This window comes from Varroa jacobsoni, unplaced genomic scaffold (genome assembly GCF_002532875.2).
Source record: "Varroa jacobsoni isolate VJ856 unplaced genomic scaffold, vjacob_1.0 scaffold_1221, whole genome shotgun sequence".
Taxonomy (NCBI): domain Eukaryota; kingdom Metazoa; phylum Arthropoda; class Arachnida; order Mesostigmata; family Varroidae; genus Varroa; species Varroa jacobsoni.
The window spans coordinates 47,917-75,766 of record NW_019214123.1 but is presented as its reverse complement, the minus strand read 5'-3'; the positions used below and the strand labels follow the sequence as shown (position 1 = coordinate 75,766).

Genomic DNA, 27,850 nt, shown 5'->3' with positions numbered 1-27,850 from the left:
ATTAATAGTAGTAATAAATAACTGAATTACACACACGGATACACTGCTTTAGAAAGTCCGTCGTATACGTTTTGTGTTGCATTCATTAACAGATAATTTACAATATTTTGCAAGTGTTATAAAACTCGTTGTCTCTATGAACGCGCTTGAAAATATAGTAATATAGAATATACTTATCACCAATATATATAATAATATAGAAAAAAATATTTGAAAGAGCAACTGGCTATTTATACGTCCCGCTAGCTGCATCTACATAATGAGGCTGAAGGTCGATCAACGATGATCCATGTATTATCCACCTTTATGGTCCTGATCGAATTTTACCCCGGCAGTATTAAAATTCGGACAAAAGTCACTCGTGATGATAATGATCAACGCGTTGTTCCTTATGGCTGTAGATGTCTGTTTCCAGAACTACGCATTAATTTCGAAGTACAGAAAAAAGGCCATAAACAAGTACAGCCGATACGTATGTACATAAGGCATACTTTAGAGGGTCCCTTTGGACGCATTCATCTGCCGCTGTGTAGTATCGATGAGGGCAGATTGATACGTGTTTATGCAGCGAGCTCCGACCAAACTAGTCTGTGATTATTACGGTAAACTTGGTTTATCGTTGCCACGTAGCTCTTCACACTTACCATAGATACTAAGTCGATTTCCAGCGTTTTATCGACGAATCGTTTTGTCGTAGCGACAACGGTTTACGGTCGTTTATACCGGTTCGGCGCTCGTATCATGGTCGTGCTTACCTCAAAGCTGTAGTTTTCACAAAACTGAGTATTCACCCAGGGTTAATTTCGTCAGCTGATGCTACTTAATTATGCGGCAAATTTAAATACTTCTAATAAACATATGATATCTGGGCAGGACTAGCGTTTTCATTAGGTGATTGAATAAATTTGTCTTATATGTTCCGTTGACCAAGACCACCATTGAATGAAATTAAAACCATATATTACGCCAACTGTACTATAATGTGTGTTTGGCATTCATTGCAACATGAACTTTCGACATGCAACGAGCATCATTAATCCAATGTTAAAATTATCGAATTCTCGGAAATTGTTTTTCACACTGTGATACCTTTTGTTGTATCCATTTCTATCTATAGCTTTAATATCACAATAGTCAGTCGTAACCCGTCTTCATCACGGCCGCATCAGCTTTTAGTGGTACTCCATTTATAATCCACAAAGACTATTGCGATCTATAATTGTAGGACGATTCATTTTACGTTTTAGTGTATGAATATGTCATCAGTCGGGCCGTTTGGGTATACGTAATCAGTAATAAGGAAATGTCAAGGAACTCAGAAGACGGAAACTCATGGCAACGGAAATTCACATTCGACATGTGCCAGTTGGCTACAACATGAATTATATTATTGTTTCTACATGTCGCAAAAAATAAATCTAATGAAGTCGTCATATGTCAGTTAAAAAAAATGAAACAATATAACTGGTTCTTGAATCTGTTCGTAGAGACTACCAGACCTTTGAAGGAAGAGGCTGTAAGTCGCAAAAGTATCACGAAACAGGTGATGACTGCATTTGTACATGTTGCAATACTACGTACGGTTAACTTTACACCAATATATGCAGCGAAATCATCCAGCTATCTGCATATATATGTATATATAGATCTTGCGTGAAAGATAAACTCATATATATGGATATGCTGGTTATGAAACGATAAGCGCATATTCCAAAGGTCTTTAACTATACAGGTCAACCAATAGAAATAGAAGATGCTAGCTACCATTACAAAACAAAAAAAAAACTGCTAATAATAATTAGTATCAAAAAGGCTAATGTTAAACATAAACTGATTGTGTAGTTCAATAAGTAATGATGCATTGTATAATTTAACGGCTCTGCTTAAATGGAAAAAGTTCTGTGGAAAAGACGGGGTGTTTTTGGATATTTCAAAACTCTAGTCCTTTATCAATCTGCGGTCAGGAAAAATGCTCTGAAGATCAAATGAGCCTTCTGCATAGGCAATGTACAGTAAGCCACAAACACCATTGTTATCCTGAACAATACTTCTGAGTTTTCTTCTGAGAAGAAGATAAAAATCTATGAATTAATAAAAGTAGTGAATAGCGGTTATCACGCAGGCCAAAATGGGAGAGACACTTGTATCATTCATTTTTAACATCCATAGGCAATATTGCGAAAGTATTGACCTGGGTCTCATCGCACAAAATACTTTGCGAAGCTTAAACCGAACTATCACTTCGCGGGGTCATAAATTGAATCAGAATTTAATAGCAAGCCATTAATTTAACCAGCTGGATTGTTAATAAATGACTAATAATAAAGTGACGGGCGGTAAAGAAAACGCACAATACATAAATGCCTCTTCCAGTCAAATAGCACAAAAAACGCAGGAGAAGATTCATAGGAAGTGGTTAGTTTAGTAAATACTACAGCTATTAATAAAAGCTGGTTAAAGTTAAAAGACGAAAATCTATGAATTTCTTTTAATCAGAGAGGCTCCATATCCAAGCAAAACTGTTTTATTTTTCCTTAACAGAATAACCTAGCTTAACATAAGGCAGCTGTAATCGGTTGGACTTTACAGAAAAATGGGGAATATGGGAGCTAGAAAAAAGCAGGGACCTTTGTTGATGCTTTTGATTGCATATCCTGCAGTGCTTTCACTCCTCTAGTCACTCGTTTTTGACTGTTTAGTCATTTTCTTTACCGTATCTACACTGGCTAACACTTACGACTAGAAAAACGACAATTTTCTATTTGTCAGTTAATCTTTCGCGGAAAGAAAGAGCTACATATTAATGATACACACATTCTAAGTATTCCCCTCCAGAAGGGTAACATATAACTCTTAGGGAATTTTTCGAATTGATAATCAATTTTCGGAAGGGGAAAATTTACCTCTATTAAAAGAAGCTTAGCGGGACGTGTAAATTATGTTTAATGGAAACTATCTTTTCGAGGAGAACTTTGTTTTCGTCGTACAACACCAACATCGTCTTTCATTCTGTTTGATCCTGACCCGATCCATTCAATGGAGCTCTATAGCAAGGCAAAGCAGATACATTGACTAGCTTTTGTACACGAAGAGGAGTTCTGTTATTTTCTGTATTTTGTTTGTTTTTACCATGTGATTTTTTGACTTTTGACGATTTTAAAGAAAGTTGTTCAACAAAAAAAGCTTTTTTTGCTATTCACGACTTGCATAGTTGGCGCACACTCGGAGAACGCCTGTAGAGGACAATATCTTTGCTCTTGATTCTAATTATTCTCATGATCATCTTGTGGCATATTTTATTGTTTTAAAAAATAGTACTTACATGATAGATTATACTTTTTCTTTTTTGTTTCGCTGTAAGGACATAGGCCGTGCGAAGCACAAAATACTTGGCTTAGATTAAACCAATCAAGCTGCCTCAATACACGCTATGTTTGGCAACGGCGACTCGAGTTTACTAAGCATTCAGGCCACTACAGCACAACTTAAAAATAATTCAGACGTTAATGTAGTGTGAACTTTTATTATTAGGTACTGCGATTCTAAGTTATGTAATACCCTATCTTAGGATGTATCCAAGTGACCGAGTGGTCAGCAGCCGAACGAGTTGGGATATTGAAAATCTGCTTGTGGTCTATAAAACGTCGCTTGATCCTTTTAAAATTTTCGATCAAAGTGATTTATCATTTTCTGCCGTTAGTATGGTAGCCTGTGTATTGAGTAAATGTATTGAAGGAGTAAGATCTGTGTTATTTTTTTTTTGTATATGTATGATAAATGACACTTCAAGTCATCAGTTTTGCAGCACTGTCTAGCCGTTATCGATAAACCAGACCCTACCTAGACGAATCACACCTGCAATATACGGAAAACTAAAACAGCAATATAGTTGTTTTAGGCCAATGTTCTGCCTGTTGAATAGAATCGATCCATTGGCCTCATTCATTTTTCATCGAAATCATCATTCGGTGCATGTAAGGCTCGCCGTTATAGCGTAGAAGCAAGCGTCTCTACGTCTCAGTTTGGGATTTCTGCTTAAATTATGAGACACCTATTTGCTTTTTTAATCAATTTCTATTATTGTTAGACTCTTTGAAGGGAATATAGCAAGTTTTGAAAACAAAGTGATTAGAATGGTTTTTTATTTTTTATAAATCCTGGGGATACCCGGCTCTATGTATTAAACTTGTCCCAGCGCTTTGGCAGCTTCTGGACAGCTATTATTCGCCTTCGCATGTGTAATACTCCTATTTGACTCCTATGCTTCTTGACGAAATGATAATGAAATGTACTTGGCCACAAGTCGTCCTAGTCGAAAAGCCCTGTACTTACACGAATGAATCAGCTCAGGGCTAACGTTCCATAGCCCTTTGCAAAAAGCAACTAAAACTTGCCACTGAGGTGTAGGGTTGTCAAATAACTACGCTGCTTGCTTTCGATTGCCGTACTCCTTTTAAGGAACTCAAAATAAGGGGCTGCATTGATTGTTTTATTTTCGGCGATTATCTTATTCCAAAAATGCCCCTAATGTCTATTGTAAGGTATAAACCTACTCGACATCGCCACCGAACCCAATTTATATTCAGGAAGATGTTGTCATCTTCCGTGGCTCCGCTCCGGCTTGTAATAAAGATCGAACCTTTTTTGTCAATGGTGAGCGTATGCTTTAGGCGGGTTTTTGTTGATGCCAGCTCCGCAAATAGAAATTCAATTTATGGGGACCAGTCTTTTTTAGTTTTCGCATTTAAGCTATAATTCTGTAACAGATCATATATAAAATGTCAGTTCTTGCGGAGAGAGCCCTTAGACTCTGAATTCTGTTTTTATAAGAAGTCCTTGTCGTCCGGATCCCTACATCTGATGACCTTCTTGCTGATCTTCGACACTCTGATTTCCGTTCTTGAAACGTCGGCGTCATTCACGTACCGTGCTTTAACTTAAGGTCTCGAATGTCTTCACCTATCTTTTATGAATTCTGGCGGCTCTACAGATTTCGATGAATAAAAACGTTTCCGTGAATAAAGGATGTTTTTCTTTTGAATTAATTTTGTTGGATTAGATTGAACCGGTTTCCATTTACAACTTTTTAGAAAGTTGCAGTATTTGCTAGGTAGATTTCGACGACTGCTAGCGGCATGTAATCCAACAGTTATTTAGTTTTAAAGTCCGCCGGATTCTCTTGTAGCAGACTAATCGTTTGACCAAGGTGAACAATCATAGCATTATTATATACAACAAACCTGGGTGCCAACACACGTGCTCTTTGAAATGGGTCAGCTTCCACTAGAGCTCTAAAATCGTTGCACGTAACCTCTACCGGGATCCTTGGATGAGACTCATTTTCGAGGTCGTTTTGAAGTTTCTTTAACCCCACGGTTCACAGTGCTTATATTGACGGCTTGCAGCGAACTGTTGCTGCTATTGTAGTTCAACTCATATTCGCGACCCGTTCGAATGTCGCGATCTTCCATGGTTCACTACAATTCATTAAAATACAGAACGACGAGACACAGATTTTAAGTAATACAAGTGCAGCTCGAATACCAAAAAAGGTATTTGAACATGTCCCACTGTTATAATGTAGTGTTGTCTTAAAATATGAGACTAAAGTCTGTCACGTTTCATATTAAACGATCTAATGTCTAATGCTGAATAGCTCGATACTTGTGGAAAGATTTGTACCATGTTCTATACTGCTCTATTTAATATACGTATTATGGAAAGGACTGCTACGAAACGAGCAACATAGATCTAGTGCTCAGACTGCAAGCAGCAGTGATTTCGGGGTAACACTTAGGACATGCCTCAGTTAATTTGAATATTACCCTGTTGTTACAGCGCTTTTTCAAGACCGTTTCGTAACGCCGGTCGCACTCTCCCCGTAATCTTCCAGCTAGGTATTTTCTAGCAGATTACCTTTTTAGGGGCTTCTCGATCCGTCCTTCGTGTAATCGATCTGGTAAGTAACCTGGTTACGTTCTCTTCAGTCTTTGCAATAGTGGACGGGACCTTACGTTCATTACGAAAGGTGCCTCCCAGGCATACTCACTAAATGCTGCTATTTTTCGAGCGCAAAACGAAGCGCAGTTATCGCAGCGTTTTTTATCGCTGCTGGTTCAGTAGTTGAACGAAAAACAGACAGACAGACAGACAGGCGGAGGAAGTCTTGGGCGATGCTCCCACGTTGCAGGTCACAGAATCCCCCTTTGCCTAGGGTTAACCACCAGTAGCAAAGTGTGTGCGTGTATCTACGTGCATGTCATCGGATAAGGCAGAAAAGGTCAACGATACTTTGGAAATGGAAGGAGCAGCTGGTCAGGCTGAGTCCACACTAAGTTACCCCCTAGAGCGAACCGAGATAAGTAGGGACCTTCGCGTAGAGCTGCATAAAGATAGTTACGCCTCGCATCAATAATGACAGCGAATGAGCCCGAGCAGAACGAGAGGTTACGAAGGCGACGCAAAACGTGTCCGCATTAAAAACACGATGTTTCCTGATCCAATAAGCTCCCACCGCTGGTTCCCACGCGTTTGGCGCTGATCCTACTTTTATGGACAGACAGTAAAGCTCAACTTGTCACTGTACAGTTAGTGCGTTAGCTATTGGAATAGAAACGCCATGTAGTGCAGGGACCCTTAAACGAACCTGATGAGGGTCACTTCATAGGTTCGGAACCAAACGCTGCAAATAATGATGTCGTAAATGATCCGATGGCAGTAAAGAACAAGACGCTCCGCGGCACGATTCGAATTCTAGGGGAAGTTCGTCGGAATAATTAAACCGAAAGCAGAGGATACGCCAAAGAATGATGGGAAAAATGATAGCAGATATCAGCGATTGAACAATAGACATATAGCAAACTGTGCAATTAGCAATGCATTATAACACTAGACTTGATGGGCAACTTAAGGTTGATAGTAGCTATATCATCAACGAAATGAAGCCTTTCCAGTTGAATGATCGACAACACCATATCGTATCACATAACAGGGAAAAGTCAAATAACAGGTAAAATAAGTTGAGGGACAACTAAATATACGATATATTGGATGTTGTATTATTTGCTGATATAATAGACTTCTTCTATACGTGGTACTCGGTCCTTAAGATAGTTTACGTTTGATTCGTTATAGGTTATTCCAACGTCTTTTTTTCGCAAACTGCAACGAGTTTAGCAAGAAAAATTCTACTATTTTATAGCACAAACTTTCGCATGGAACTGTAAATAAAGTTTGGTAGTGTATGGAAGCTTTTTGCTTTTAGCCTTCAGAAATTTTGATCGCTGCGATAAGCATGGGTTTTAATGATAGGAAGTCTTTTTTGACTGAGTACTTTGCAAAGGACTCAATCTGCAGAACTAGATTTATCATTTTTAATATTACTAGTTAAATGTAATCCACAAAACCGCATCTTATGTTCGAATAAAGAAACAACCGCATGGCCTAGCGTTTCGAACCTTTACGGCATGAGGGCCATATAATACATTTTAGTTAGTTCGCAATTTTTTCTTTAATTTGTTGCACTTGTTTATTTCAGAAAAGTACCTAAATATGACTTTGGACGAGCGACGGCAGCATTATAAATGTGGAAAGAAATTCGCTGTGTTGGAAGACCTAATGGACTGGCCCACTTATGGGCGTCTAAAGGACTGCACTAAAAAGGTAGCGATACTGGAAGGCGCTGTTGCTAAGAATACAAGTCCCTTTCAAAACAATTTTCTTATTCTTATTTCGAATTATGTGGTTCGATTTACGCCTAGAACTGGGAGTGGTCAGGTTTTCCATATTCAGGTTTACGGTTCAAACATTTAACTAATTTAATGAAATTATTTTGTGGGGTGCCGATTTCAGTGATTTCGTGAACAGTCTTCACGCAGGATGTTGCATTAATGCCTAGGTCGTTTTAGAAACAGCGTCGACTTTAAGCTTAAAGGTTATGAAAAAAAGATCGATTTAGTCTGTTTCTACGAATAACGTCGGAATCCAATTTCATTATGTAACAGGTGGAAACAAAATGGCCAGTAAAGCCAGAACTGAATCGAAAAATCTGCATTTTCGAGGGTGATATTACAACCCTTGAAATCGATGCTATCGTAAATGCGGCCAACAATCGGCTGATGGGCGGTGGGGGAGTAGATGGGGCGATTCATCGAGCCGCCGGACCTCAGCTCATTGAAGAGTGTGCCACTCTGAACGGATGCGATACCGGGGATGCTAAGGTTACAGGTTAGAACAGCGTGAACTTGGACAATTAAAAACGGTGACTCAATCTTTTATTTTTCAAACTATTCTTTTTAACTATTCAAAAAGACATCTAAAAGGTAAATTATTACTATCATTATTAATCATTCTGTACAGAATTTTGAGATGATTCTGGGTTTGCGCTAATTTATGATAGGATAAACGGTTTATTTCAGTACAAATACTTGTTGAACAAAACGCATCAAATCATAGCTAATATTTACAAACCCTGTAATGATTAGCAACATATATATATGTCGTTATTTTAAAAGTTTCCGCAGTCTCTCACAAATAATTGAGGCTTAGTCCGTCTGATTTATGAGGAACTATTAAGTAAGAATGGTCGTATCGTGAGATTGTTATAAGGCTCTTGCTTCCCTTATTTGGCTGCAAATAGGCGGTTATAAACTTCCGGCCAAATATATAATCCATACAGTTGGCCCGATCGGTGAAAACGAAGCTAAGCTTCATCGGTGTTATCTTATCTGTCTGGAGACGGCTAAAGCGAATCGAATACGTCACATTGCTTTCCCGTGTGTTTCAACTGGCGTATACGGCTATCCGAATAAAAATGCTGCCCACGTGGCATTATCCACAATTCGAGAGTGGCTTGAAAGAGACGAGAATGCCACACAGGTAAGTGAAGCAATATAATTGCTAATTACAGTGGATTGATAAGTACCGGCGTAGGTTTGCGATGTGATTCATCGAGATAATGAGATGGTGCTTTGAATCTCCGGAATCTACGTTGCTCAACATTGAGATTACTTTTTAATACATATTAAACGAATGCCTACCGAGATTATTGGTGTGGACCTCTCAGCGGGAAAGTCAGCGTTCAACATAAGGCGAACTTCTTTTCTGTGCTTTTATGTGCTTCATAACACGATGGCATATCGGCCAGTGGCTTCATAGTCATTATCTATTCACAAACAATTTGTGTATCAGCAAATCACGGCACCACCTGCAGTCTCTACTATCTGTTTTGTGGCTTGCAATTTCGAGTCTTCCAAGGGACTCATGCATCGCTGGCACGGTGATCGAAGATACGAAGTTCGCTTATTTGATGACGGCATCAAATCTCATTCCCATGTGTCGATGCTTGTCAGAATTGGGCAAAAAAAAATTGTTGCTTTAGCCTCGTCATCTTGAAAGTATAAAAAAATAACTAGGTTCATCCTTACCCTGTAATTTGCTGAGGTACAATGTCGAATTAGCTTTGGGCCTTGCAAGTTCATCGGGTTAGGGGTTTAGCAGGATCCGTAGTTATGAATACAAATAATGCAGTTTGATTGTTGCACGTTGTTCGGTTCGCCCTGGAGCTGTCCGCGTACCTGGTAGGCATGCATCTATCACCGATACCATCAACATACTAATTACGTTCTTTATTAATTCCATTGATCGTATCGATTTCCTAATAGCTTACAGGGCTTGTTTAAATGGCATTTTATATGAATTTTGTCCAGAATTATTGGGGTCGCCGACGGTAACAATAGAAAGTTTTGTAACTCCCAGCCAGCGTCTGGGTCTGCGCACTTAAACTATTGGCTGCTTTTGTCAAATTCAAATCTACTTGTTCTGCTTTGCCAGGAACCTGTCACGCTTCGTCAGAAGTAACAAACCCACATTATGTAAACCAAGGCTTCAGGAAGCTATAGTTTTTTTTATCTGCCTCGACAGTGTAGTCGTTTATTTAAGAGTCACAATTTCCAAAAAACGTCAACTAAATGATCGTTTACAATACACGATTAAATTAAAATCGCATATGATCACGCAGGTGTTTCGCCGGTCGAGTTGCTGTCGGAATATTCATTCAGATTAGTTATTGCCGTAAAGATCTTTCATTAAAATGCTAAGAGTTTTTCGGCAAATATGTGCAAAACGGGTCTAATTTATATTTCGACAAGTCTTCTTATGCCTCTCTGTCATCAAAAACAACCGTATTCTCCCGACACGACTCTGTCGATGACGTTTGAATAGGTGTATTCCTTGTCTAGCGCCTGATGAACGTCTCTCTTCAAGCAGCTCTTCAATATTTTTCCGTTCCCATCTCGTTGAAAAAATATCATCCATTTGCCCTGGCGTGACGAACGCGTACGCGGAAGCCCACTTTAGGAACTGAATGGTAAAAACGCAGTTAGTCGAGTGACAAATAGCAGTTCTTTGAAACGCGGGATCCTTATGGAAAAAGTGCTTCCCGATGAGAGCATATTTCCACTGAAAATTCTTTCGCAATTTTATGCCACGATCCACATTTAAATCAATTCATATAACGTCCATGATGGCGGGTACAAACCGGCAGTTGATGTGATTCGTTCCATGTCGGAAAACTGGTGCCCTGGGTCATGTAGGCGGGTTAACTACGGCTTGGAACAGATAGCAGATTGAGCAACGTAATCCCTTAGGCTCCAGTATTCGTAGATGTCGGCAGACCTTAAGCAAAGAATAGATTAGCTGATTCAGAAGAGTAATTTTTGCAAGCTGATACGCTTCGCCACTTGATCTCCTCTGCTTAGCACTAAATGTTACCATAAATTACTTTTATTCGTTATTTATATTATTAATACCTGACCGATTTCGTGTACGTAGTGAGACGTGGGCGTTGCTTATAGCCTGTATCATTTCTATGTTCATGAGTCAGTATCCAAGTTAAAGGGCGTACAGGTACAAGATAGTGTCAACTCTTACATCAAGTTATACGTACACCTCGATTCCGCTAAACTTAACGTACTCTATAATTTTTCCATGAAATAACAGCATTTTTCTCTGTTCCCAACATGGAATATGCATTTCTTAAAGCCGTTTTGGCATCATAATACTTAGTACGTATCTATTTTCTATATGACCTCGTCTACTAAGCACTCGTTAAGCTGTTCGAAGCTAAACAAGTATATAGCTTTTTGATTAGTTAAGTTAAGTAGGTTTCTAGAAGTTGTGACAGTCACAATCACAGATAAGTGGGCAGTTATCTAGGATTCAATTACAGATGTGAATATGAATTTTATTAAGTTCCGACTGAGTCAGCTTTGGGCCACGATCTTTGTCGATCTTTTTCTTGATCTAAATTCGTAATTCAGATCTCGCAGAGCGGTTAGCGTTCGAATTCGGCTGGGGCTGTTAAAGTCCCACAATCAGGAATTTACCGAACGGACGTTAATTTGACGGCGCAAGTCGGCCTACTAGATCGACCGAGTTGGCCACGAGACTGAGCCTACTCTCGCGATTCGCTTTCACCCGCTGCGACATGTTTTCACAAAAATACTAGCTCGTTATGCTCTCTTAACGGTTGCCGTCTACTCGGCGGCATTCTCAGTGTAGGCTATCACAACCGCTGCTACGATATGTCCCCTTTTACCGCTATTGGCCAACGTAAATGGTATTGATCGTGCGGCCATGGCAGGTTGTCATGAAGGTCACTTCACGTGAGCCTTATGACCTTCATGCCGTATGGCCCTTCGGTGACCCAGCCGGTTATTGAAACGTTCTATTAGTAGATATCACTGGATAGGATTTCGTCGCGAGCGAAACGGACGACGCGAGTGAAGCACGGTAGTTCCTGAAGTCTAATATTTAAGGAGCGATAATAGCTAGCACACAGTGTTTTATATCAAGACGCCGAAAATATATGCATAGTTGTATTAATAGCGAAATCTTGCTGTTTACGTTTTGTCATTCGATTTGTTGTTAAGGACGACATTTGAAGCCCAAGAACCATACTACATCGATATGCAGTATTATAGTTTAATTCTTAAAGATGAATTAAGTATACACTGAAAACGATACGGTACAAAGTGTAGTCAGCCATTCCGTTGTCTTCACGACACGGAAGTACCTGGCGGCGTGGAGGGTGTTTTCAATACAAATCCCTATTTCACAACTGTCGTACGTGACGGTTCTCGCCGCTTGAGGTCTCCCGGTGTTCGAACGGTTCGCTTACCTAACCATTTGAGAGTAAGCCGTGGACTTGTGTTGTCAAAGCGTCCTACATTAGAGTTTACCAGCGTAACTGGAACGCTCAGTCAGCTGACTTCTAAGGAATACACCCAGTCTCAGAAAATTCTAAATTCCAGATTAAAAAAAAAAAGCAATGAATCGTCGATGATGGTATGTGGCAGGCTATAACTCGCGGTACCCAGGTAGACTTAGAACTGTTTTGTTTTGTACATATGATATACATCTTAATTATATATTCGGTGAATATATACATCTCGAGCTCTCCTTTCGTCGGCACATTTCATATATCAACGCGAAGATATATAGAGATTGCCAACGTAGACTCTAATCAATCGTGTCCATTGGGGAAAGGGTATCGAGAGGGAGCGGAATAAGAAAGAGGTGACCGCTACCAACAAAAGGCGTCTGCCGTTCCTTTCTTCTCAGTATTTAGATATATTTCTCGAAGTACTGACGGTATCACGAGAGAAAGCGAGTACTTACTGTCTAGCACATCATCGGTTACCGAAACTTATGGATGACCTCTCAACCACATTAACAGGATATGGCAAAGGATCTCACAGATCCCTAATAGACTTTAGACTTAGGACTTGTGTATGGGTCCGGGCGGATTAATCACATTGCCTAGCTTCAATGGTAGGTTCCTTACCTCACATATCGATTGCGACATATTTGTGTAAGGTTGATCCTATGCGTCGGCAACATGCTTTCCACCAAGGTTAGTGTCTAAACCAAATAGCCTCTAGCAACTAGATCTGTTTGTCAATATCAATGCAATTATCCATGAACTTGCTACAATTTACGGAGAGCAAGACAACTGGGATGAGGCGATTTATATGGGGCAAATGCTTACTAAGAAAAACGTGCATATGAATGTTATAAAGGCTTATTGCCGTTCATGTTAGCTAAATGAATGCAGTAAACTATGGTCGAAAAAGCGAATAAATCTTATACTATTTATAAACAAATATAAAATTATATATAGTTTAATTCTATATTTCTTTTTATATAAACCATTATAAACCTGATATTATTTATAGGCATAATCAAGTGGGCGTCTACGAAGAGAGACCTGTGATCGCGCTCTATTTGGAGAAACGTTAAATTTTCATTGTATAACATTGTTATTCTGAACAGTTTAATAGAAATAAATAGTAGCGTTGCGGTTAATTTCTTTTATTTCTAAACATAACGCTAGACAAAGTTGATTCTAACGTAATCTGCGATCATCTACATTTCAATTATATCTTCGTGATTTTTTCGCGGGCTCACTGCCGAAAGTGATGTGACGTATATGCTTTCTACTCGAATTTACAGTTAAACATAGCTGACTGTTATGGCCTTTCTAAATTTTATTGAGCTTGTAAGTGCAAGGACTCCAGTCGAGGAAGGTGAGCAATGGTAGCGATGTAATCCGTTACAAAAAGCCGCTTTTTGAGTGCTAGTTGAGGATGTTGCCGACCAACTTCTGTAACTGTGTGCGGAGGATTCTTCGACCCATCAGCAAGCAGAACTACCACGTAGTATTGTTCATTAAGCCGTTTGCCAAGATTTATCTTTAATGCTACTTTTCGTAGTTGGCTGGACATCACCCCAGTGAGGATTAACTTGACGTTTTGGGATTCGGATAAACTACTATGTATTTATGTGATATTCGCCTTCATTTATATATTTTTGTATACCCCATAGAGTGCCTTTGTGGCTTAAGCCTATTTATACTCGATTTTCACTAATTCCATGTGTTTTACCGATCCAACATATCGGAGCATTTGATGACCGTATCTACATGGCTACTCACGTTATAGATCATCGTTCATAGGACTATTGTGTACAAGAGGACCGTATTTGGGTTGAGGTAGAATCGTCATCTAAGGAATACTGTCAGTGGTATTAAAGTCTACCACCAGCTCTCGGCCAAAATATTAACGTTCGAACACTTATCGAACTGTAGCCTAGAGGTCATTGGGTCTGTCACCAACTAAGTAAGGATGTTAACTGGGCCTGCCCGACATACCTAGTCGACAGAGTTTCAGCAGATTTAAAAGGCTGGGGCTACCGAGTCAGCAGTATTGGCCTGCCATGCATGAAATACCGAATAAATAACAACGCTTTAATCACCTTCTAAGTGCCGAAATGCTTAATTTCGTGTGTGTTTTTATAATGATAACTACTTAAACTCAGCTTAACAAAAAGTATATAGTTGTTGTTATTTGTTGCTTCTGTCCGTTGGCTCTTGTTTTCGGTGGGTCTCGTTACAAACTCAGTTGAAGCGGCCGTTTCTACCAGCAAGAGCAGATTGTCATTAGCTTGAAGAATGACAGTGAGCCTAGGGCTCTGGCCCACGTGGACGTATGGATTGTTATTGCTATAGTTATTTTCGTCTTTACTTGCATTCAGCCAGCCTGCGACTATATCGCTATTATCACTATTAGACAAGCCTTTATTGCGTTCGACATAAACTAAGGAGAAAGGATTAGTAAAACAAGATCAGAATTTCGCTTACATTGTGCGGTTTATGCCGCAGCTTGATAACGTTCAAAGACTGATGATGGTGTAAAAGTCCAGAAACGCGTAAACTATGGCGTGACGTTAACAAATAGCCCCGGTACTGACTGGTGCCCAGTCTCCCGCTAACCGCTCTTCTCCTGTCTAGAATACACTTTCAGGATTACGAAGTAGCCGCTGCTGCTATTGGAGAGGAAGCAATGCGGGAATTGCTATTGCTGAGCCTTATTCACGCGGCGAAAGTAACGCTGGATTTAGCGCTCTTTTGGTTTCTGGGGCTGGTCTGCGACAGATGCCTGCATTATGATAGCACAAGAAACATAGAGACTTACAGGTGATGTTCCTTAGGCTTTAGCCGTTACTGCAGCTGGTACCGGCATTGCAGTGGCCGAAAGGTGGCACCAATGATAACTGCTTTGAAAGACAAAGAAGCAAATCTATACAGACTCTTTTTAACTGACTAGTAGAACCTAAACAACATTTACTGGCTCTTGATTTCTATAGCGAACTTCTAATACATTAAGCTCCCTATATTTCATGCAAATCTGTATTGATCGAAGATGTTGATCAAGGCGTCTGCGAGTTTAAAAATTATATGTGTATACTATAGTCTTTGTTTTTAAAGTGACAACTGATAGTAATAGTTCACTCCTGCTGCTTTTGTTTTTGCCGAAGCCTATTATTTCATAAAATACAAATCTACTGTTAATTTCGCCGTTCAGACGCCAAAGCTTTCTATACATAGTACCTTCTTTCTTCGTGAACTGTTTGTGTTTTTGCATACAATCACAGTTTCATATGTTAGCATAATCGTAGTGAGATACTGTCATTTATCAACGCCGTGCTGACAGTCAGACAAAAGAGAGGCATAAATACAGGTGCGTGCTGAATATATACACAGGTATACATGTGTGCAATTCTGTTATTGAGTTAGTAACGGTTCTACTATACGTTATTTCGCTTTAAAATGTGTTACTGTATCGGCTATCGACAGTGGCGGAGGGAGGGCAAACAAATCGAGCCGATAGGAAACGGTTGGAACTGAGGATAGATTTTCACCGATTTGATCGTTTCCATCAGCCGCTACGCTATCTCGCCATATTTCAGCTATGCACCTTATTGAACAATTTATCCATTTCTCCTATCAGTAAGCGTTCAGCGGGTGGCCGCCCGTCAGAAACTTGCCTCGTAGTGGTTGACCTATCTTGTCTAATATCGGGGCGAAATGTAGGGCAAGCTTCAGTCTCGATAACTGAGATACTGCTGTTGACGATGACAGTGGCTCGGACTTGCCAGCGGCGGCGAGGTAAATCATCGAGTTCTTCTGGCACCTATTTGATTTTGCTTTGTTAATACCGCTATTTGACATACGTGACAAAAAGGGGACATTGGCAAGATTTTCTCTTTGATGACGGTAACCTAAATATACTCTTGAAAACTATGAACACCATAAACGATTTACTGAGTCCGACAAGAAATCGTACTTTCAGCCTGTAACTTCCTTGACACTTCTGAAAATTCTATGTATCGAGAGCGCTGAGGTGTCCTGCGGTCGCTGTACTTCCTATTGCTTCCATAGCATATATTGTATAGATGTTTTTCGACTATAACATTGACAAAGTCAAGCGTCACCATGCTTGATTTTAAAGCTTGCACGAACCATTTTTCAAGTTAGCAGCCTAACTTAAAATTTCAAACAGGAATCGTTATAAGCCATGGTGTCGGAGGTATCGTATGCCACCGACACAAACAGGTCACAAATGTTTGCCTATGTTTTAAAAAGGCAATTTTGTAAATACCCATTTCATGAATGTACTCACTGCAATCAAAAAATTTAGGACGAATCTGTATGAGCTTCTGGATTCAACCTGCAAGCAAAATCATTCGAATGTGTAAATTGCGCACGTTATGAAGAAACACCTTTTTTCGTTAATGGCTATATATGCAAGCGACAGTCCAGTACATTTCTCAGACTATTATGTGTTGTACATTTTATTTTAAATTACTTCAAACATTCTGTTGTAAACGCATGTTCGGCATGAGCGGAAGGGGACATAAACCAGCTCTCCCTGAACCCCCTCAAGCAGAGGCCGCCCAAGCCATCGTGCCCACGCCTCTGCCGTATTGACGCGTAATTTTGTCGATAATAATGGAGATCATTATCACCTTTATAATAATAATAATAACAATAATAGAGTTTTCTTTCTATAATATTTTACGCTCACAATAGTATAGCTCTTCTAGTTCTCATACAGCCTCACTTTTGCTGCCGGCTGGTAGCTTGCATTGGCTAGCGCATACTCTACTGATGACAAGGTACGATTTGTATCAATAGTTGTCAGTCGTTCGTTTTACAACATTCAAGCATACTGTCTTACGTAACCTAGGTGAGATCACTAGTATTTTTGTTGCTAGCCATACCTCACTTAGGTTAAATTAGCCGCCCACACTCCCAGGCATATTGCGTGTATGTAAATCACACGAATTATTGTCTATTTCTAATGCATCTGCCCGTGTCGAGACCAAATGGTCAGCCGCCCGAACTCTTTGATCGGCTGCTTCGCGGTGTCAATGCGGAAGATTGAACCCGGACAGATGGCTAAAACAATAAGGAAGAAGGACCAAATGATAGGCCTACGCAGTGAACTGGCGAACGTAGCGGTCGAACTGACTGTCACGGCCGTCTTGCTTGTGTGCTAAGGAGTTATTTTCCATAAGCCCCCGCTATCGCAGGAAACAGAAAGAGGGAGAGCGTAAAAAAAAACTATGACATAGCAACTATGCCCCCGTAACTAAGACCTATCTGCATCTAGGTCTCAGCCTCATCGATCGATAGGTCGCATAAGTGGGGGGTAGACAATGTACAGATGCGACGAATGTCGCCACATGCAATATAGCAAACGCGGCTTGGCTGGTGTGACCTACACTCTCATATATACGTTTCAAAACAAAACTTATCGAGGACTGACGAAAGCAGGGGTCCGAAACTTGTTTGAAAGCTAGAAACTACGATCACGCTGCTATTTGCCTTGTGCTGAATCCAGGTTGATCGGAATGGAATTAGCATAGTTAAATAGTGGCAGTATTTTTGGCGGAGGAAAGTGTGCAGGTCTATAATTCAGCCCAGGGCAACTAGTTGTGATGAAGATGAATAGTACGCTTATATGTATACCCTGTACGAGTTGATTATTGCGATATGGAAACAGCAGAATTATATTAAAAAGGTCGAATGATTCGAGACTCCATGAACCGCTTTTATGAAAGGGTTCAAGGCGCATAGCCTTTAACTGTTCTATACGAAAAAAAAAAGCGCAAAATACACAGTCTTTTTAGCCACACGGATTTTTTCAGATTCTATATTGTGCTGGGTTCGTAATAGAGGGCGCTACTAAGCTTGCTAACAAACTCGTTCTTGTAACGAATGTATGAGCTGCAGAATAACTTCGAAAAAAAAAAATTAAATTAATAATAAATCTGTTATATGATGTTATAGCACCATTAATCAGCCAAATAATCTCATGCATCAATCTTAATCACAATGCTTTAATGTAGTAAATACGAACCGTTAGCTTTTTTGCCAGCAGCTGTTAAAACAATCGCCATTGGATTTTATATAAGTTATTACCAGAAATGAATAATAGCATTTACGTTTACGCAAGTAAAAAATGTAAAACATGTGTGATTTTTATCTTATTTGAATGTTACGTTGACGCTTTAAACGGCTATACTTCGACGATGACTGCAAAATGGCGTAAGTTTATCGTAAGAGGCACGTTCCGATGTTTTATTCACACGTAGATTTTAAAGGCTCGCATAGCCAAAGCTATTCGTTGTGAATTTCATTCACAAATTCAATACTGGCCAGTGAGACCATGACCAGTCAGTACTACAGGTTGTCTATTTTCGTGGTAGCTTCCAGTTCCAGACCAAAGGTCATTGGCGAGTTCAAGGATAAGTTTAAGGCTAAATCTACATGTAATTACGCAGATAACTGCCAAATAGCGTCCTTTGTTTTCCACTTCATTCTTTTGCGTAGTCTGCCTTTACTCATCATTACCTTGTCAGCTTGGAAAACAAACAAATACCTAGGGTCGCATTGATATTGACGTGATGTTAATACGTTGTGTCGAAATATATTGTGAGAGCCCTTTTCCCCCCGCCACTTTTATATTTTATTTGATCAATATTATTTGTATGTAACGTTCAGCTTTGGAACAAGGTTAGTATATACAATATGGGAGGTCTTAGCTCGTTCAGTTAATTCAATAGAGCTTCAAGAACGAACGATAGTTATTTTATGTAGTTTTATGTTTAACAAAGCTCTTCTCATGGTACCCTAGGTAATGCCTCCGATGTAACAGATAGGTATATCAAATAGACATTGTTTACCTTCAATTTGCAAAGGAAAAGCCTGTTTGTGCAGTAATAACATTTTCATTCGAAGATACCATGGAAAGCTTCTATTTTAATATAAATGCCTTGGCCTTCTTCTAGTTATTTTATCGGAATCAACCTGATTTACGCTTCACCATCCAATAACTAGGGCTATTTAAGGCATGGCTCGTCAGAACTTTTTATATAATTGGCAGGACACAAATCCAATCGGTCACTATAGAGTTAGTTACGTATGCCACATGCCATCCAATCCAGATTAAGTTAAAATTTTTTTCATAGCGCATTCATTAAATAAGTTCTTAGTATTTGCTCATAAATAAACAGGTTTTGTTATCTTTCAGGTGGACCGCATCATTTTCTGCCTGTTTCTTCCTGTTGATGTGAAAGCCTATAAGGATCTTTTAAACACGTATTTTCCACTTGCCGAGTAAGGCCGTATCAGTGTTCTAGCGCGTCGTATCAGTCAGCTACCGAACACACTGATGATCGTTATATTTCGATCTGGCCGGAGAGAATTCGCCAGAATGCACGGTATCCGGGGAGGCTCGATCCAAGCTCTATTTTAATGAAAAAGATTTCGATTATTATTGATATTTTTCAAAATATTTAAAAAAAGTGCATTCTAGTGGTAATCTGAAGTTAATCGTTATCAGAGAAATACGGAGAAAAGTAATAAAGGCATGTTATGAATGAACAGATACAGTGATTTTGATGTATGTTATGATCCGATGAGGACGCCCAACGAACCAGTGTCCCGTAGCAACACATTTTACAGCCATAATTTCTCTAACGCGTACGCATTACGATTGGAACTCGTCACAAGTAGTAGGAGCCCTACTGTTGCTATGCCTTAACAAATGTCTATCTACACACAATAATAGTTACTTATCTTGATCCGGGTTACCCAATGGAGGAAAAAAGCTACTGACTAAGCATTTTCTGCCAAAGATTTATTTTGAGTAACTCTTCTAGTGGTAAATAACAACAACTGCGTACTTTTTGTCTAGTGTAGGTCTGATGCGGCGGGGTGTCCCTAATTAACACATACCCATATATATAATGGAGATCGAAATAAAAGACAAACCATGAACGAACCTTGAATACGCCATTTGTTTTCTCTGGCACAAATATTCTAAACAAAATAGCATAGTTTATTATAACCTAGATCATAACATCGCTCTTCGTATCGCACACTATGGCGAAACCCAGACCCGGTAACCCCCGAAAGTAAATATGTTCTTGAGGAGAGTGCTATCTCGAGAAGGTGGAAGAAAGCCGGGTGGCGAGTCGTTTCAAGCATAGTCGACTACGCTTTGACGAGTACAAGAGTGGCAGGTCAGAGTATGTGCACGGTAACATCCAAATCGCACAAACGACAGATATGAAAAAAGGAACAATGCTCGTTAGGGATGGCAGTCATTGAAAGCAGTTAGGAGAGGCCCCATGTGGTTGATAATGGCGTTTCGGATGTATTGGCTATTTTCTGACGGATGTTAGAGTTTGTCGAAAAACGACGACAAGGATGCTACTCCTGGACTCTGGAAGCTTATCTGTTACTGCAGATAAAGTAGAAGCTTGAGTCTGTTGAAAGTCAGGAGGACAGATGAAGAACCGTGCTTCTACTTTAATCGGTCGGAGCGGGAGGAAGTCATGGGAACTGCGAGAAGTAATACCGGGGAACCTAGCCCGAAGCTGTTCGTGTGTCTGAAAAAGAACTTAGAGAGAGGGTTACATCTGTTAACTTGGCCAGTATGTTGTGTATCTGCGTATTTAGTTTAGTCTTCCCTATCAAAATTGATGGGCCATGATGGCCGACTGTTGACCGACGAGCGGTTGAGGCAAGGGATACAGCCTTATGTTCAATAGTTAGAAAAACAGCACATTACGTTTTACACTGGATCTGTACATTCGAATGCTTTTACTTTATAGACGCTTGATTTTAATTATCTCCGCAGATAGGGTCAGCATTATTGGTAACGTAACCAAGCACATTTGCAAAAATGTCTTTTTTGGTACCGGCATCCTTTAATAATCAAATCACAGTACACAATAGTCTATAATATTGGGGCCGATGCTAGTAGCAAAACTGCCTATGAAAACAATAACAATTATTATTATTTTTCAAATCATCGCTCGAACCGTCTAATCTGTGCCTTGATGGCGATAATCTAGGTATTTATCACGTGTGATATTTTAAATAAATACCAGTGTATAAACGGATAAGAGCATCACTGTTCTTTATCATTCATGTAATCATTCTGGAAATCTCAGATGGAATGATGGGAAGGAACTACTCTTGGCTGGTGCGCCACCAGCTTTAGTTACTAAGCACAGCTATATGGAACTTTTAGCCGTTCTTCGAACATGTAAACTGCTTCAGTTTTGTCGAGGGTGCCTCCACCGTTAGCTAGTGTACCTTTCCAGTGCTTTTGTATGCCCGATAATGCTATCGAAGAACGCCGATGAATCTAAGTGAGGTTACAATATAATTTACACCTAACCTTCTGCTCAGGGCTGAGAACCGCTTCCCGCCTGGATGGCTTCGCTGAGTTTTGTTGCTTATCAGGCCGCCTTATGCTTATCCACGCGATGTTACTGCTGTAAAAATAAGTACACTACAGTTCCTTTCAGCTGCAAACGCGTCCCTCGATAATTCTTCCGCCGCCTCTCGCTGCGACAGGCGCGAAAATTAAACAACCGGTAGACGCCAATCGGTGAGCAACTTTAGCGACGTTGACCGTTTGAATGCGTTTGATCGTTCAGCGCCTGTCGACTCGATTAGTGGCCAATAACTAACCACTCTGTGCCCAGTTACGAGCCGGTTTGCCTGTAGAGGGATGACGTAAGCACGGGGGTATTCGAAGCGAAGGTGGGGACCGCGCTTGACATCCCGTCGATGCTTGTAAGTTTGGGAATCGGCCGATACTTAGAAAGTTAGGATAAACTAGACAACGCTGTGGTAAAGGACCAGTGTTATTCCTAAGAGACGTATTCTGCCCGTTCAATAACAACACCTATAACGAAACGATAACAACGAGCGAACGGAATAGCTAACGGTAAGAAAAGGCAGAGTGAATGCAAAAGAAGGGACGCATGCATATGAGAAAATAGTGAATCGCTGCCAAGTAGAGATGGTTGGCCCCTGCTAGCTTTACGTAGGTTCAGAGTCTGCTTACAAAACAAACAAAAACCGTGCAGTAGGCCAACAGCTGTAGACTTATATAAATGAATGAGGGCTGGTGGGTGTCGAAATGCGTGACAAGAGTTCGACGGTGGGAGCGGTGACCAGACCCTTCACATAAATATAGAGAGCAGTACTGTCAGCACCCCACCGCACCCGCAGCAATCCCTAGACGAAGATACAAGACCCATTTAGGATAAAAAGGAATGAAACATACTACAATAAGCTTCTCTTCGTTTGCTTTCGGTTATGCCTAGAGATGACGTTCTAGGTAGCTTACATTTGAAATGGCATGATCGAAACGCCGCCAGGTTCGCCCCAAAGTTTTACTTATCGACTTGGTGGCTTGTGCAGCTGGGTCGCTGGCTGGAAAAGCAGAAGTGCTGATTCAACCATCGCCGTATACCATGCTTCAATACACCTTTTGTGAGGAACAATGAAAAATGTATTTTTCATATTAGATTTATTTAACCTCGTTGTGTTTCTTTATAATTGTCAGTATGGTGCCGGAGTTTTCTATATTTCTCTAGCTAGTGTAATTCCTAGTTCTTTCCGCAGACTACGTCGCCCTTTACTCTCTGAGCTGACTTTGAAGAAGCTCTATTAAAAGCTGCTGTATTTAGACAATAAAAAGAACAGGACGCATCGGGATCAGATAGGTGAAATATGAGCAGAAAAGAAATGTAGATAAAGATGGCTTCCTTGCTATACGTTGCCTCTGTGGTGGATGGCGCTCTGTGACGATTGGGCTGATAGTAATTGTCGAGCTCCCAGAGACGCTCCTTTCTTTTCGCTGCTCTCACGGACTTGAACATCTTTGACTTTCGTACATCTAAGGTAAACGCTATTGCCGTGTTCAACCCGTCACTGTTCTTAGATAACAACGATAAATAATAGCGTACCTTTATCGCCCCGTTTGGTTGTTTGCCCCCTTCTCTTCTTTATCTTGGACCATCAACTAGAGCGGCTTCGTTCCCACCGGAACCAAAGACATAAACGTAGATTTGGGTCAGAGCCTTCGTAACCGTAGAGAAGAAGAAAGCGGCTAACCGCCGATTGTCCGAAGTGGCAATTTTTACCCTAGTATCGCTTTAGTGGGCATTTTTTTAAAATCGTTGTTAACTTGATCCGTCGCTCAGGTGGTAAATGCTCCCAATTTAAGAATATATATTAAACTTTATTTTATCACATATGTACTGGGCTTACTTAGAGCAGACATAACGATCCCTCTAAAATTCGTTTATTATATTATGAACAGTCGACTTCCCAGTTAACTGTATTTATGGCGTCACTAATTTGCTCATCTTACGAGCCGTAAATCAACTCCGGCTAACCTCGACCGAATAATGAACATAAGTCCAGTGCGCGTGAAAAGCATCAACTTTTATGCTCATTTACCAGCCATAAATGATGGGAACAGTTTACCATGAATATACGAGGTAAATAGGTCTGGTTGTTAATTGAAGTATATAGTCGACCATACCTTCGAACGATTCGAATGTTCGAAAACCAGTCCTATAGAAGACCAACGACAACAAGAAATATCGAACAAGAGAGACGAAGCTCGCCGTTCTGCCGGAGGTTACTTATTGCAGATACAAAAAAAATTATACTTATCTCGAGTAGCCATATTTAACTTTGTTCGTTGTGTAATCAGAGCTACTGTCCACTAGGGAAGTATCAATAACTTTCATTCTCTTCGAAGAACTAGCTGTCTTAATCAAAACAACGTATCTAAGTTCCTTCACGAAAAATTGTAACTTTAAACTATACATGCCAGCGACTGACATAGTATCGATGGTGTATGATATTGCATACATATAATTCGATGTAAGTACATACTGTTCGTATATGACGCAGGCAGATTGCTGAAATAGCAACGAACATCGACCAATAAGGCAAGAATGGTTCATGACAATTAATGTACCATCGCTAAAATGAACAGATCCATGTCCATGACTCTCACTGAAATTCTAATGGGAAAAAAAAAGGTGGAACTATCTATGTACATCTTACGAAAAAGCAATTTCTACTACAACTGAACCCTTATGTGCTTGCCTTTATTAGTAGAATCAGCTCTCTTTTAATGTTTATGCTATGTTAAGTTGTCATGTTTTATAGCCTTTACCCTGAAGCAGCAGGGAACAATACCTGATCGATTATAGTTTTTTTTACTTGCGCACCATTAGCTACCAGAATCGTTCGTTACAGCAGACCGTTGGCTACCTAGATAATAATTGAGTGTTATCATTTTTTTCATCATCATCATCATCATCATTTCATTAGTAGAAGGTATGAAGATTCATGGTTTGTCATAAAGACTAGTTGTTTATTGTTTAGCTTTTTCTAATTCGAAGCATCGAAGATTAAGTATCGAAGGTTGGTGAAAACACCCGTTATGTACAATAACGGTCTAAATCACGAACTGAGACGTAGGGGTGTTCCTATACTTTCGACATTTCTTGCAGCAAACAGGGATCGCGGAAAACTGAGCAAAGGGTATGGGACATATGGGCTCACTTTGAGCGAAAATATAGGATTCTTAAGTGTAAGTATAACGAAAATACTGAATATATATTTAAGTAAAGCAAAAATTAAGCCAGGATAGATGGGAAGATGTGAGAAGAGACACTTCCTGCAATAAAGAAAAAATTCCCGAATGAACACCGTCGCCTCAGAGCAGAGTCAGTCTGTGCTAGCCACCACAAAGGGATCAGATGGCATCGAAGGATAGTTCGTGTGATTTAAGTGGCGGTGTCAACTATATTTGGAGCTATATAGTCTGATGCCTATACACGCAGCTAATATCAGTACTATTTATCATTATGAGATATTGCCTTAGAAGGAAGCGGTCAGTACTGTTCGATATGTCTAATTTTAATCAACAATTTCATTGTCACGGTTCAATCATAGTTTGTATGATAGAAAAGCGTATCAGGCAGATATCTCAGTTATCATATTCCTCTGAACATAGACGGAAATATCGTCGTTCTACCTACATACATTTAGAATTATTGAGCCTTTCCAACGTATAAGATAACTTCGGGCAACTTGATATGTACTGCCTCGTTTTACGTATTCTACCAGCCAGCAAAACGTTTATTTTCTACTCACTATGTCACGACTTGATACGAGAATGGAGATCGGTTATATAATATGCGTGAACAACATTGGTGCAATACATTTTATCGCGTAACGTATATTGTCTAAAATATAAAACACGAAGTATTTGCTTACTCTTAAATCTCGCAGGGTTTTTTTTTTAGCGTGCGTATGATTATGAAGAGACGCAATACGATTGTGACTCTTTGTACACTCTGGTCCGTGGAGAAGATAGTAAGGGGGAAACAGACCGATGAGAATTGCCGTTGGTCAAACTGATAGCGTTGTCCATACCACAGAAAACGTTAGTATAGGAAAGGCATACCGTTAGACCAACAAGAAATAGAAATTGACAACTCCTGCACAATAAACTAAGCAAACCCAGAGACGGTCATTCTTCGGCAGCAGGGCAGACTGTCGCTCAGTAAAACAAATGGCTAGCTTCGTTGCTAATAAGTTCTTCTGTAAACTAAGGAAGAGTATATTTAGCCTGTCTAACGGATTTAGGGCTCAACGGTGCAGCGCGCTGTGAGATTACCAGATAAACTTAACGTACATCCTTTCGTCAGGAGATGGGCAGTAAATTCGTACAGGAGTAGCATGGTTTAAAGATAGCTCAAAGCGGAACACGAGGGCAAACGCAAAAACGGCAATTGTAGGCACTGATTCTGCAAGTTGGGAATACACAACTTGAATACATGACGTCGTCCATCTATAGGCGCTACACGCTCACGATATGCTTCAATGATGCTGTCGTCCTATACGTTTACCAATGAAACGAATAAAAACGCGGCAAATTAATAGTAGGTCTAATAAGGTCCTGCGCAGGACTAGGCCGATGGGAAAGAGCCACATAATTGCAACACTTCTAGGATAAAAGGGGCTACTGCTCCTTACTCGTAAACAAGGCAAGCTCGAATAAATATTACAGCCGACGGGCTTCATTCTATCTGAAAACTAAACATGGATAAATCAATAAGAGTATTATATTTGGTGTTTGCCATGAAATTGACGACCAGTATAGATCGTATAAGATTTAAGATCCGTTTGTTAGGGTTGCTTAACGTTCCACTTCCACACTGTACAAAGGCGACAGCAGTAAGTGTTAAGCACACGGCGACGTCCTACCATGTATACATATCCAACAATGTCTAGGTAAATAACAAGAAACGCCTTCTCTATATATATAAAAAAGTGGTCAAAATTTTTCGCGCGCTACGAAGTTGAAAACCTTTGCTTGTCGAATGCGCTTTACAGCCATTTTGAAAAACACTTAATGTGAGTATCACTGGCATCTGCTATTACGAGATATTGCCTTATAGGGAAACAGTAGAGTATTTTGTTATAAATTGAAAAGAACAAACATGCACGAACGTACGTTGCGTGCACGCTCGCCCTGTCCAATCTATTAAAAAACATGCTACCATTCCTTCGCCTATTCATTTTTTTTTTAAATAAATTGTTTCACACATTTTTTTTTTAAATAACGAAATTAATAAATCTAGGCCAACAAACGCTCAATCTATAAAAATGAACGTGTTTGCGCTTTACCCGTTTATGAGATCTCTTCAAGTTAGTGTGAAGAAAATCTCGTGGATGAGACTCATGGCAGAGTCTCATCATAAGCTATTTAATTAGCCGTTGTACTATTCTTTGCCGTTTCCTATTACCTTCACTTATTAGTCCTATCAATTAATTTCACAGGGCAGAGTATACGTCTTTACTGGTTTCTACCGACAGTGCCTTTTATTGATTAATTCATTTTGCAATATAAAGTTGTCCTAGAAAAGACCTAGTATCTAAATGTAATGTAACGCATGCATGAATCTCATGAGATGCGCGATACGTCACTGATGCTGGTTCCACTTAAGTGCGTTAACCAATTGCCAGGGTACCAAGACTATCTGCCACAATAATTAGAGCCTTAGGACAGAAACTAATGAATTGTACATTTTTACACCATTCCTTTAGTAATGACATATTTGGATTAGTCTGCTTAAATCCTAAACTCAGAGAGACGTGCCCTTATGTCGATTTCACTTTTTGCCGTTTTGTGAGTCCTTCGACAATATCCTCGCGCTCAAAAACTTTCTCACGAAGGAATTCTGCAAAGTTTTCACTACTGAAAGCTAATGAAAAGTTCGAACGCGACCAAGTTGGCTCGTCCAAAAACTCTACACAAAATGGCCGATTTGCCGACTCAAACTTCGATTTGTTCGCACTCTTCAATAGTAGTTCTTGTTATGACTTTAAAAGTCACCAATCATTACTAAACCTAGGTTAAACCTAAAGATCCGCACCCTTACCAAAATGACAAAAGATTTTGGGTGTAGCAAAGCTTTTCGAGATCTACTGGGTCGCTATTAATAACTAGGAGCAACGGAATCCACCGATCAGATCACAGCGCATTGCATTCGAGTGCAAACGTCGAACTCTTTGGGACTTTTAGGCCGAAAAATCATGCCCATAAGA

The 27,850-nt window shown here is 39.9% G+C and overlaps 1 protein-coding gene and 1 long non-coding RNA gene across 5 annotated transcripts in view; both read left to right on the top strand.

Moving 5' to 3' along the window:
• The window catches only part of LOC111267782 (uncharacterized), a 28,543-nt gene extending 8,347 nt beyond the window's left edge, over positions 1–20,196 (top strand). For all 4 annotated transcript variants that reach the window (XM_022846275.2, XM_022846278.2, XM_022846274.1 and 1 more), the window contains exons 3-6: positions 7,538–7,662; positions 8,004–8,226; positions 8,639–8,877; positions 19,437–20,196. In XM_022846275.2, coding sequence (XP_022702010.1) covers positions 7,538–7,662; positions 8,004–8,226; positions 8,639–8,877; positions 19,437–19,526 — 677 coding nt within the window. In that variant the 3' untranslated portion in view covers positions 19,527–20,196. The remainder of the gene's footprint in view (positions 1–7,537; positions 7,663–8,003; positions 8,227–8,638; positions 8,878–19,436) is intronic.
• On the top strand, positions 11,096–13,365 carry LOC111267784 (uncharacterized). Its single transcript, XR_002684818.2, has 2 exons — positions 11,096–12,913; positions 13,236–13,365. It is a non-coding gene; the product is annotated as an uncharacterized LOC111267784 (long non-coding RNA).
• Positions 20,197–27,850: the final 7,654 nt, after the last annotated feature.